At 36.8% G+C, this 12,994-nt stretch overlaps 1 protein-coding gene across 11 annotated transcripts in view; it reads right to left on the bottom strand.

Annotated features, from left to right (window-relative positions):
• TTC3 (tetratricopeptide repeat domain 3) overlaps window positions 1–12,994 on the bottom strand; it is a 118,357-nt gene that overhangs the window by 38,740 nt on the left and 66,623 nt on the right. For 10 of the 11 annotated variants that reach the window (XM_032392649.1, XM_032392653.1, XM_032392658.1 and 7 more), the window contains 8 exons: window positions 12,441–12,505; window positions 11,302–11,438; window positions 8,856–9,182; window positions 6,280–6,531; window positions 3,424–3,470; window positions 2,403–2,459; window positions 1,796–1,869; window positions 156–320 (listed from right to left, as the gene is read on the bottom strand). In XM_032392649.1, coding sequence (XP_032248540.1) covers window positions 156–320; window positions 1,796–1,869; window positions 2,403–2,459; window positions 3,424–3,470; window positions 6,280–6,531; window positions 8,856–9,182; window positions 11,302–11,438; window positions 12,441–12,505 — 1,124 coding nt within the window. The remainder of the gene's footprint in view (window positions 1–155; window positions 321–1,795; window positions 1,870–2,402; window positions 2,460–3,423; window positions 3,471–6,279; window positions 6,532–8,855; window positions 9,183–11,301; window positions 11,439–12,440; window positions 12,506–12,994) is intronic. The other variant, XM_032392651.1, reaches the window with a different exon arrangement.

Below are 12,994 nucleotides of genomic sequence, written 5' to 3'. Positions count from 1 at the left end.
GTGTAATACCTGACAAAAGCTGTAAAAATACTTTTCTTCCCCAGGTTTGTGAGCCAATGAATGATTCCTTTAATAAGCACAATCGACACAAACAACTTGCGATCTTTAACTGGCAGCATCAGTATAAAATACTTGTAGGCATTTTAACTACTTACTCATACAGAGTTGAACACTTTTGTTTTGGGTTAATGTCCCACAGCTTCTTATTACGGACAACATATTCACTACTGTGCTGCTCGTAGATAGCTTCAAATTCTTCTACATCTTGCCGAAGGTGGTCAGGTACCACAAATGGGCCTGCAGAATTTGAATTGCGTCTGCTGATAAAAAAACAATTCTGTGAATCATAAACTTGTGAGGTGACCCAGATAATATTTAAATTGAAATAAATGTAAAGATAGTAACATATTACTCAGCTTTACAATGCAAAAAAACACTACCAGAGAATTAAATGTAGAAAAGTTACCCTTCCACAATTATACACCTTCGCCTGACCACTGAGTAAGCACTTTTAATTAAGTACCTACCCTTGCTCCCAAGAGCAAATTTTTTGAAACTCCTGGTTTTAAAAGTATCAATGTTACATTAATTGTAACTTGTTAAAGAGAAAAATGAAGGATTTTATTATAAAAAGATTTTTTTTTTCTAAAATATAAGATTCTAGCATTTGTAAAAAGATGTGGTAGTTTCAGTGTGAGTTCTAAAACCAGATTCCTGGGTTATATTCCTTGGCTCTGCTATTTACAAGCTTCAGGTTCTTGGGCACATCACTCAACTATACCATTCAACTATACTGTGCATGAGTAGCCTCCTTATCTGTAAAATGGACATAATAACAGTACTTACCTCTTAGAATGGAAGAGTGGATTCAATGAGTTTATATATGTAAAGCTAATGGAATAGCACCTGGTACCATAAGTGTTATCTAAGTATAGGCTATTACTATTTTAACTTAAAATAATTCCTCCACTTAAAGAATCCATGAAAATGACTGTGGGAAAGCAGCTGTTATGAAAACTCCTTTAAGAAATGCGAAAAAAAAATTGTAGGCTTCTAGTCCATCAAGGAATATGACATAAAAAGGTCACTGCTACTCACTACTTTTATTTCTTCTTATGTCTATTTGTTTCCTGAAAACTCAGTTTCAATAACCAGACACAACTGAAAATTGCTCACATCTAAGGTTAAACCGCAACATCAGGGGCGCCTGGGTGGCTCAGATGGTTAAGCATCTGCCTTCGGCTCAGGTCATGATCCCAGGGTCCTGGGATCGAGCCCTGCGTCAGGCTCCCTGCTCAGCAGAGAGTCTGCTTCTCCCTCTCCCTCTGCCTCTCCCCCTGCTTGTGCTCTCTCTCTCAAATGAATAAATAAAATCTTAAAAAAAACAAAAACAAAAAAACCACAACATCATATACAGCTTCCGAAACGTCTTCCTCAATCCTACTATAGCAAACATTCTAGTGATTATCCATAGGTCATTCTTTTCACTGAACATTTTAAGGACTATTTTCTAGGATTTTCCCACAGTATCTTGCACATAGTAAGCTCCCAAACTGATCTAATAAACGTCATTAGCCCAGTGATTTTAATGTAGTTTGTATGAATTCTTAATGCAGACAAGCCATGCTATAAATTCAACCAAGATGGATCACACCAGCTTGTCATAAAAGATGCACATCTTTAGACAGTGAAGTTAGGGAAATAAAACACAAGTTTAATTTACGTTAAATTAACACCACTTGCTGAGTTAATACACTTGAGTTAAAATGAAGCAAAAAATTTTAATTGTACTTACTTATGGTCTTCACCTGAAGTGACAGTCTCATTATTTGCTGTTACTGAAGCTGTTCCAGACCCCACTAACATAGGCTATTTAAAAGACAGAAAAATGAAAATGATTTTCCACCTTAAAATTCCATGAAAACATTAGCATTAAAACTGATGAACGCTTATATAAATACGCATGCAAAACTGCCAATATATGACTTATCTAAATTTTTCTCGTGTATAGGAACACATAGTAATAAAAGTTTCAACAACCATAAATATGCCCAAATTAACATTTAGGTAGCTTTCAATGCTCCAAAAAAATTTTAAATGTCAAAGGTAAAAAGACAAATTTTAGTGGAACTTACAAACAGCTGCTCTCATCCTCCTCTAATATTTGTTCCCTGTCTCAACTCCTGCCCTCCTGAGCCCCCACATATATGACAGCCAAGGAGAACCCACCATAAGATAAACAGGACCCTATTTATCTCACTGGATTGGAGCAAATTTTAGATTAAATCTTAAAAAAAAAAAAAATCTTCCTCTACAAAATGCTTCAAAATATCCCCCCAAATTGGTTAATTCTAATTTATATATTCAATTACTTTATACAAGAATTGATACAGAAAATGTACCTTTGAATCTTTTGGCTTCTTTTTCTTGCCTTTATTTTTTATCTTAGCAGAATTAAACTGGAAAAATGAAGGGGAAAAAACAATGAAAACTCAAATAACAGAATTACGAAGCTCAAAATAAAAATATCATACTCGTTTTAGCCACAAGTTGAATATATGTAACAAAAATAACAAAAATGCTCAACAAATATAACATTTAGTATGTTAGCCCTAGTGTTATGATTTATAACAGAAAATAAGAGAAAGCTCAATTTTGACTATGTTATAACTAAAATTGCTCCAACATTTTAAACTCATTTGTAAGAAGGTTTATGTTATTTCAAGCAATTAATCAGTCCTTTAGGGTAATTCCAGTTATATGCTACTAGCGTTCTAATGACATTCCTTTTACTAAGCTAAACTAGACACTCTACACCTGGCCAAACTCTGGGGTCACAGTGGACTTAAAAGACATTTAACTTCCCATGGGTGTGTTATCTGTGTTTCCATACTTAGCTGGGCAGTACTTAACAGCAGATTAAGATAAAATTTCAAGTACAGATGACCTGATCCTAAAAATCAGTAAATAAGCAACTTTCTGTCTGAAAACTGCCACAACCTACTAAGAAAAACCCTGGGATTATTTTAACTTAAACTCAGTTTGGAGCCATTCAAAACAAAGTCTTTTTATTTTCCTTACAGAGCAAAACATTAAAATTTTAATCATTACAGATAACTTTTCATTTTTATGCCAGAAGATGACTCAACAACTCCTTCCCTATTTCTGAGATTAACATTTATTAGTTGCAAAACTTTATGGACATTGCCTAATTTAAGCCTCCAAGTTTGCTGACTGTCACTCTAATTCTAAGAGGAAGATTGGTATTAACTGTCTAATAAATTAGCATAAATCAGCCAGAAATCCTCCAGATTTGGTTCTAGAATGCCACTGTGATGTAAATAAACACTGGCTTGGGTACTCCTCTCTTCCTTTGGCTAACACAGATTAGCACACTACAATTAAAGTGATCAAGTAACTTACCGGCACATCGCCACTGTCTTGTTTCCTTAATACAGTACAGCGGCTGTCTGTAGGAAAATACCAATGATTTGTGAGAAAATGAAAATTTTGCACTGCCAAACAACACATTAAGCCTTAAAGAGAACCACCCCAGATATTACTATCATCCACTATGTTCTACTCCTTATTTAACTTTGACACAAATTATTTTAAGAAACCAAGAGCAAAAAGGCCAAATAAATGGAAACCAATCACAAAGAACCACAAAATGTGAATCCAATTCAGCATGATTTGAGTGTTTTCTGGGGGTCAAATTCTATGCTAGGTGCCAGGAATACAGAAATGCAGAGAATAGTCCCTGCCACAGATAAGCTGTGTTCTAAACTTGTATTGTGCAAAATACACTAACAGGTAAATACTTGTAACCCAGTGTGCTAAGTGCCTCAACAAAGACAATGGAAACAAAACTGATGGAATAATAAAGTTTTCAAGGATAAAGGCCCAAGGAGAGGTCAGGGAGGGCTTGGAGTTGGGGAGGCAATATTAAAGTGAGACTTGAAATAAACAATCAAAGGAGTAAGACATGGTCGGAGGAAATGTCTGAGCAAAGACACAAGGCATGAAAGCACAAGGAAGGTTTGGGCACTTTCAAGAAATGAGATGTATATACAGAGGGCAGATGGGGAGAGTGATGATAAACCCAGACAGATGATGTGAATTTAATATGTAGGCAAAATGAAGTGTTTAACAAAATCATTACAGAATCAGATATTCTAGAAGAGTCACTAGTGGCTATGTAAGAGGAAGATCTGGATGGGAAGGTCTAGAGGCATAGAGACCAGTTTGGAGGCTACCAGGATGGTCTAATCACGGAGAGATTACTAAGGCTCTGACGTAGGGAAGTGGAGATGGACAGGAAAGGACAGATCAAAGATAAAGCTTACTGGACCAGTGACAAACTAAACACGGGGTAATAGGAAAAAGGAAGAACTGAGACTAATTTCAGGGTTTCCTGCTTAGATACAAGATATACAACAATGTTACTAAGAATAATTTAGGAAAAACAGATCTCTAGGGATATAATAAGTGGGTTCAGCCACACTGCTCTTAAGGGGCCTGTTAGCTGTCTACAAAGAAATACAGGAAAAGAGTATGCAGAGTTCAGGAGAGAGGCTGGAACTCCAAATTATCATAGCATTGGTGACATTATTGAATACTTTTATTTACAAGACCAGTGGATTCTTAAAAGTTTTAAGAAATATAATCATCCCTTTAAATGAAAAGAGATAAAACTGAAAATATCTGGGATAAGAGTGAGAAGCAGAGCTATTAGAGGGGAAAATCTGTTGGGATGGCTGGTCATTTGGCTGGTGGCTTCAGACTCTATGACTAAAAGCAGAGGAACAGTCAGCCAGATGGACTGCATAGTTGGGGTACAAAAAAATGCACACTAAGAGGGTGTCCTTTTTAGTTATTTTGTTGTGTGATCCAAGCATCAGGTTTTATAAGCTCAGTTGCCGGATAGCATTGTATTACCAGCAGCAGCAAACTGATGCAATAAATTCAGGCTATCAAGTAGCATGTTGCCTCCAGTCACGAAGCTGTGTCCTGGAAAAATAAAGCCATCTATATTTGAAAGTGCTCTTTCCTAAGAACCACAACAAAAGCAGGCTTCTTAGTTCCTTTTACATATGAACTTTGTAATGTGTGATACTTTTGTACAAGGCCAGACCTTTTAATGTGCCCTTTAAAAAAAAGCATGAAATTTAAAAGTCTAACTCCTGACAGTCTGTAAAGCAGGTGCTGAGGAATGCTGAGGGAAAAGGGGGGAGGGGTATCATAAGACACACACTAAGTACCAAAGATAAGAAGTTAAAATCAGTTTAGAATCTAAGAATATTAGAATTCTGAAGTAAAATGGGACCACACAGACCATTGGCTCCAAATCCTATAACTTCAATGATGAAGAAACTAAGATCCAAGAGAAGCTAAGGAATTAACTGCTAGTCACCCTATTCTGCTAAACTGGGACTCCATGCTGCTACCCAAACAGGTGACCCAACTCCTCTCAACCCCATGTCTCTAAGTCTGATGTCCACCAATCCGACTACATCCATGTTCACAGCTCGGACTCTAGCCCTGCACCAAGGCTTCATCTTCCCCAGGAAGAACACAAGTGCTTGATCCTCCATTTGAACCGCCAGCACTCTTTCTGGTCCTCTCTTACTGAGCTTATGTCCATATTAGTTATTTGTATATTCATCTTATTCCCTTTTCCACAATGTAAGGTCCTTGAGGGCAGGGACTAGCACAAGCATTTCTGAGTTCCTGGCTAACACCCAGCTCGGGCAGGGGCCTTAAAGCAGTAGTAAAAACTAGTGAACTGAATTAGGGCAGAAGCTGGGCTACAGCCTACTTTTCCCGATTCCCCAATCTAAGTTTTCCCACCCCAATCTAAGTTTTCCCGCTACAACAGCTGTGCTATTTCTAGATTCTGCAAACATCACCTCCTCTGCAGGGTGATGTTTTCTTGAAGGTTACAATTTAAACCATTTACTGATAAATTCTGTCCATTTAATATGCAACCTTTGCCATGATACTGTCAATGTATCTAAGATGAGAATAGTATGGTGTGTAATTAGTGTAACACACCCATCTGAGCACTCCTACAACACTTAGCTCAACAGAGTAAAAACATTTTATGACATCAAAACAAAACAAAAAACCACTCTTCTTAATCACTTACTTGCCCAAATAAGCAGGTGTACCATAATAATTCTCACTATTTTGCCAAGTATTAAATAAGCTAGGTCCTTCACAGATTTGTTTTCCCCCCTCAGCCCAGATATAATATAAATTGAAACTCAGCTCACACACCCATTATGTCAAAGAACTCATCTAGAGCATTATGCAGTGCGGGGAACTTGTCTCTGTGCTCTTCTAGCAGCCATATTAAACACCGCGCTTCCTTCAGTGATGTTGGCTCACAGAAGTAATCAAGTTGCTTTCCTTCTATAGAGGCTAGTTTATGACCATATTTCTCATTCCAGAGAAAAGTCATGATGCTAAAATCAAGCTCCTTAAGAGACGCTCCATAACGAGAAAAAAAAGGTCCTGTGGCATCTAAACCTATAAAAAAAACAAAACCCAAATCAGAAAAAGGGAAAATCATATACCATAAAATCACATTCAATCTTACATCTCTGAAAGCAGTTCGGTTATAGTTTGCCGACATTTTCAGTGAAAACACATACCTGATTACAAACTTGTTCGAGCTATTTTGCATTTTAGGAATACCACTTAATGATATGCTAATTACAATAGTTCTTATCTATTAGTTGAATAAGGTGGGCCAAAGGCTTCTTACATAATAGCTCATATATTATAAGCTTCTATGGTCATTTTTATTAGACTTTGGCAATGAAAACAAGGCATTAAATTCCTGTAAAAATATAACAAATCTTTTACTAATTCAAAAAGATTTTCATTCTAATCAGTACAAACCAGCAAGATTTTAGTGCTTTTCTACATATATTCCATAGTAACAAGAATATGCAAATGCTTCCCAAGAGCCTTTACAACAGGAAAGGGGTAAACAAACCCCCCAACACCTCCATTAATGACTCCTTTCCCTCCTCCAAAAATCAGGATGGTCACTATTCCCACTTTTATTCCACCTTCTAACAAATCAGAAAAAGAAGTGGCTGCAACCTCACAGCACTGTTCTGAAGGGATGCTGAGCCCCTACCCTTACTAACACAGCCACCAAAGACAAAGACTAGTTCTGATCCATCTTCCCACCCACCTCGAATACAGCACAATCGCCTCTTATGTCAGCCATAGTTTCTCAGTCAGCACATGAAGCAGACTGCTGAGTCAAAATTACCCTGGATGGCTGTTTCCTCCAGATGAAACAGTTACCTTGCAGAGGTCATGCTGCATGAAAAATGTGCTCATTAAAGGGAAGGCAAGAGGTCAATTCTAGTATTAAAACTTTACTCTCCCCCACACCCCACAAATAAACTGACCTCTCATGTTAAATATGCATATGATGTGACCCTACAGTATAGACTTTTTGTTGAGAAGGAAGTAAAATTCCAGGAATTGGAAATTACTTGCCTCTAATAAATAAATATGAGCTTTACATCAGGGATATAGTATAATCTTACTAATTAACATGCTTGAAGTCATTTTAGAACTTTTTAAAAATAAAAACTGCAACTTTAAATAGTATCTATATACTTATTAAAATACCTTTAATCTTCAGAATAAATGTGAATTATATCAAAAGGACACATTAACATTTCCATCAGTGAGCTATAACACTCAAATGCTACAGTACACTGAAAGAACAGTGGCCGGCACTCTTGCCCACGTAAGCATAACCAGAAAGCTTCCTTCTCCTGAATCTATCTTCCAAAGCAGATTAAAGTTAAAAATAACATTATAATTTACTTATTTGATTGTTAGTAGATGCAAATGACAACCTTATCACTTAAGAGTGATTTTCTGGGACCAGAAACCCGTGCAGACCTATGCTCAAAGCAGCAACACTTAGCTATCAACTATGCTGAGCTTCCTGCCATCTTCCTTTGTTTCTACTGACAGAAATTTATCAATATATTCTCTGAAACTCTAGAATTCTAAGAGCTCCATGTCCCTAAAAGTTCCAACAGGTGGGGGTGCCTTGCAGAGGTGTGGCAGTCTCACCCTTTGGACTGCTCCGCTGTAGCTCCCACTGGCCTTGTATCCAACAGCTGCCAACTGAATCATCCACTATCTGAGGCCAGTTACCACCACAGTCACCAAGATAAACAGTGCCCTGGTACGTACCCAGAGAAATCTCAATCTAGTATTAGACCACAACTCTATCTGCAGCTGCTTTCTGCAGTCCCTGCATGGCCTTGGGCAAAGAGCCTCCTTACAGGGAGGGCAGGGTCTTCCTCCACCAAATTAGGAAAATCAGGAACAGTAGCAGAGTTTTATAATCATATGATTCAACCTCAGTGTATTTTTCTCATAATTCTTAGATACAGATTTGCCTTCAGTGATCCTAAGCAATTAGTTCCATCCACTCTTCCTCTAAATTTTCCAAGGAATCTGACTACAGAACTGCACAATCCCGAGGGCACTCAGACAGCCACCTCCAGGGGGCGCTATTGACCCATGACCTGCCTAGGATTCACTTCGTTCACACATTTACAAATAGTTTAGCAAAATACAGGACTGGATTTTCTGACTAAACTTTGTGTTTACACCTTTTGAAAGTGTACTGTAACCTATCTATAAAATAACCTAAATTGTGAGTTGGGAGGAAATAGTACTTTTAACCATACAAATCTGTAGTCCTACATTTTAAAAAATCATAAATGATGACAGAAAAACAAAAAAGGGATCAGAGGCCGATGTCCACCCTTCCTACTAAGCCGCAGCTCTAGAGCTCAGTAGCATACCGAAGCTGTTAAGTTTCTGGATCCAGGCGGCTAATTTTGGCTCCACTTCTTTAAGCTCGCTCAAAACATGCAGAAATATCCTGGTCTTTACTCTATTCTTTTCTTGAATCAAGTGACGAATGACATAGTCCACTGCTTCATTTAGAAAATTTCTGCTAGAAAAACAGGTTGTGTAGTCTTCTGTGCTTAAAACCTTCCAAGAAAGCAATTCTTTGAGAAGCTTGGAAGTGTTCAGAATACCAGATTTTATCTTGTCAGCATACTGCTTTATGCACTGCAGAATTCTGTCATCAAGGAACTGGCAACTCTGAACATTGTCTACAGTTTCTAAGGACAAATAAAAGTGGTTAGCTAAAGTGAGCAACGGACCAATTTGCAAAGATATAAACTGAGAAAGAAATAATAGAACATTACATAATAATATAAAATATGGTTCAGATGGATTCTTAATGTTTTAAATAAACTCAAGAAATTTTAAATTTGGAATATACTTAACAATACCTTTCAAAAGATATGAAAGTTCACATTAAATCAAATATATCAAAAATAGCTTATCTCCTTCACTCTATACCACTCATGTAACATCTAAAAACTTAGTTCCTCTAAAATAAAGTTCAACAATCCTAACCCAGCCTTATCACTACCCCTAAACATTACTTTTTTTTAAAGATTTTATTTATTTATTTAAGAGGGAGAGAATAAGAGAGACAGCATTAGAGGGGGGAGGGTCAGAGGGAGAAGCAGACTCCCTGCTGAGCAGGGAGCCCGATGCGGGAACTTGATCCTGGGACTCCAGGATCATGACCTGAGCCAAAGGCAGTTGCTTAACCAACTGAGCCACCCAGGCGCCCCACTACCTATACTTTATATTCAATAACTATGTTTAATCATTAAGAATGCGAAGGGTTTTTTTTCTGGAGTTGAAAGGATCATTTAGTTATGAATTCAATTAATATGTGCTAGTTATTGTTATGTTACTCATCTTATTGTTGGATCCTAAACCACAGGATCCCATGGAGTTAATTCCAAGCTGGAAAATCACTCAGAAGTTCATCTTCCCAACCCAGGCATCTCCCTAATGGATGGCCATTTAGCATCTTGAAGCATCCAAAGTTAAAATACAAACATTTACCAGAGACTTCTATAGTAGGAAAGATCATTTTAATTGATTTGTGAAACATTATGGAATACTAAATAAAAAATAAAAACAAGAGGAAGTATTTCATTTTGGGAACAGCCATCATAGTAGAAAATGAGAAAGAATAACTTCCTTTAACTGAAAACTGAAAGTAGTCCCGGGGATGTAATGTACAGCATGGTGACTACAGTTAATACTACTATATTGTGGGGCGCCTGGGTGGTTCAGTTGGTTGGCTAAGTGTCCAATTCTTGATCACAGCTCAGGTCTTGATCTCACGGTCATGAGTTCAAGCCCTGCACTGAGCTCCACGCTGGGTGTGGAGTCTACTTAAAAAAAAAAATAATAATAATAAGGGGCGCCTGGGTGGCTCAGTCACTGGGCGTCTGCCTTCAGCTCAGGTCATGATCCCAGGGTCCTGGGACTGAGCCCCGCATTGGGCTCCCTGCTCGGCGGGATGCCTGCTTCTCCCTCTCCCACTCCCCCTGCTTGTGTTCCCTCTCTCGCTATGTCTCTCTCTGTCAAATAAATAAATAAAATCTTTAAAAAATAATAATAATAATAATACTGTATTGTATATTTGAAAGTAGCTAGAAGAGTGGATCTTGAAAGTTCTTGTCATGAGAAACCAAATTCTGTAACTATGTATTGGGATGGATGTTAACTGGATTTACTGTGGTGATCATTTTGCAATATATATGAATATACAATATATACATCATGTTGTACACCTGAAACTCATATAATGTTATGTCCTTTATTCCTCAATTAAAAAAAAAAACCCTTAATTAAGAAAAAAACCTGAAAGTAAATATGTTCACAGGAACAGTATAATCACATTCCCATGATGATGAGGGAATAATAACAAGAGAAACGTAAAACAGAAGGCTGGGTTAGGTAATCTCTACAGTATCTTTTATGAACTGCCTCTTTATTTGAACTCAGCATTATTTCAGATAATTAGTAGCTAATTCATGTTCAATGTTTTAGAACCTAAATCTGCACAGTGGAGTTTATAGAACACTATCAAACATACAATATGCATGTCAGCTATTATTTCCACCTTCACTTCGGTGATGAGGAAACTGACACAGATCTTGCCTCAAGTTAGCGCACTGCTATCCCTGTGTAGGTACTGCTTCCAAATGCAGTGCTCTTTATGCCAAACTCTCCCCATCTCAGAGCAACACAAGAAAATGATGGTACTAAAATATGAATTGAAATTTAGATTTCAATAAGATGGATATTTATGTTTATGCTTTTAAGAAAGAAGATATTACTCTCATCATGCCTTTGACTTCAGCATACCTTTCTGTTCTTCAGTTTTGGGTGGATTACTTTCCCTTAAGTCCTCTTCCATTCTTTCTTGTGCTAATTTTTTTGCTTCCTTTTTTTGGATCTTTCTCTTCAATTTTTTGTCTTCTTTCAGTCTTAGCTTCTCTAGGCTGATAAGCATTTACAATTAGTGATAATCTACCTTTGTTATAAACTCAATTAACTATCTGCCTATTACAGAAACCATTCTCCAAGTAGTAAGCTAGAAGTTTCCTTTTTAATTCAGAACTTGGCCTGCATCTTCTCTTTAATATCAAAAACCGTTGACACATGTTCAATTAAAATTAGGGTACTTACTTCATGAAAGCAAGAACTCAATGACTGAGTAACTTTTAATTAAGGGTGGCATGCACACATTGCACAAATGTTTTCATGTATATAAGTTACTGCTTAGGGTAAATAAAAATGGTATAAATTACCCTGCAAGATAGTACATATGTACACTCATTTCAAAGCAAGATCCTACAGTAAAATATTATTTTCACATCCCAATAATGGCCCACAACACTGGAATTTGGTTGGTATGGTTTACAATGAATTCTCTTCAACAAATAATTCTGTTCATCTTTTCTTTTGTTTTTTCTTGGTCACAAATGATGAAAAAAATCACTTCTTGGAATAGAGGACAAGAAGCAGGACCAAAAAGAAGAAGAAGAAAAAAAGGACTGGAATTATTTGATCTAAACAATATATACAGAAGTGAATATTTTTGACAATATATTGAGTTTTTCAGGGTGAGAAACAGTCATTGGTTCAAAAATGTTTGCTGAAGAGAGATAAAATTAAAGTTTAAACAACGGAGAGCTAGGTATGTAAATTTAATCTAAATGCCAAAGCTATTAATCAAACATGTCATTTAACAACATCAAATGTCGTAATTTTACTTAAAAATTCAACCACCAAATAATGCTTCTTACTCAAGCTTTTAGTATTTAACCATAGGCTAGTTCTCTTTAAGTTTTAAATATCCATAAAATTCATTTAAACACCACTTATTTGGATATGTGTATACAGCCAATTTAAAAAAATAGCATAATTTAGAAATCTGCATTTAACAGAATTATATTCTAATAGACATCATTAAACTACTAATTGATTGTTAAAAATCTTACCTAGAACATTTCTGTTTCAGAATAGGTCTTGGAGGAACCTTTTCTTTTATGACCTTGTGTTCAAACTTTAAATAAAACAAAGACATCCAAAATTTGTCTCATACTCCCATGACATAAAGCACAAAACCACAAGTAACAAGCAGTTCAGAAGCACACACAGTCAATAATCAATTTGATAGAGAACAGGGATGATGTTCTGACCCAGACAAAAGCCCAGAAAATTTTAGCAAAACAATTTACTGAAAAGAGGAACAAAAAAAGCGTAGACACACTTTAGGAAGCTCAAAAAAAAAAAAAAAAAAAAAAAAAAAATCAAGAGTAAGCAGATCAAATAAACTACAAATACCATTAGAATAACCCACTCCGGGGCGCCTGGGTGGCTCAGTTGGTTAAGCGACTGCCTTCGGCTCAGGTCATGATCCTGGAGTCCCGGGATCGAGTCCCGCATCGGGCTCCCTGCTCTGCAGGGAGTCTGCTCCTCCCTCTGACCCTCCCCCCTCTCATGTGCTCTCTCTCTCATTCTCTCTCTCAAATAAATAAATAAAATCTTTAAA

The sequence above is a fragment of the Phoca vitulina genome, unplaced genomic scaffold, assembly GCF_004348235.1.
Source record: "Phoca vitulina isolate PV1807 unplaced genomic scaffold, GSC_HSeal_1.0 scaffold68, whole genome shotgun sequence".
NCBI lineage: Eukaryota > Metazoa > Chordata > Mammalia > Carnivora > Phocidae > Phoca > Phoca vitulina.
This window is presented reverse-complemented; position numbering and strand designations above follow the sequence as displayed.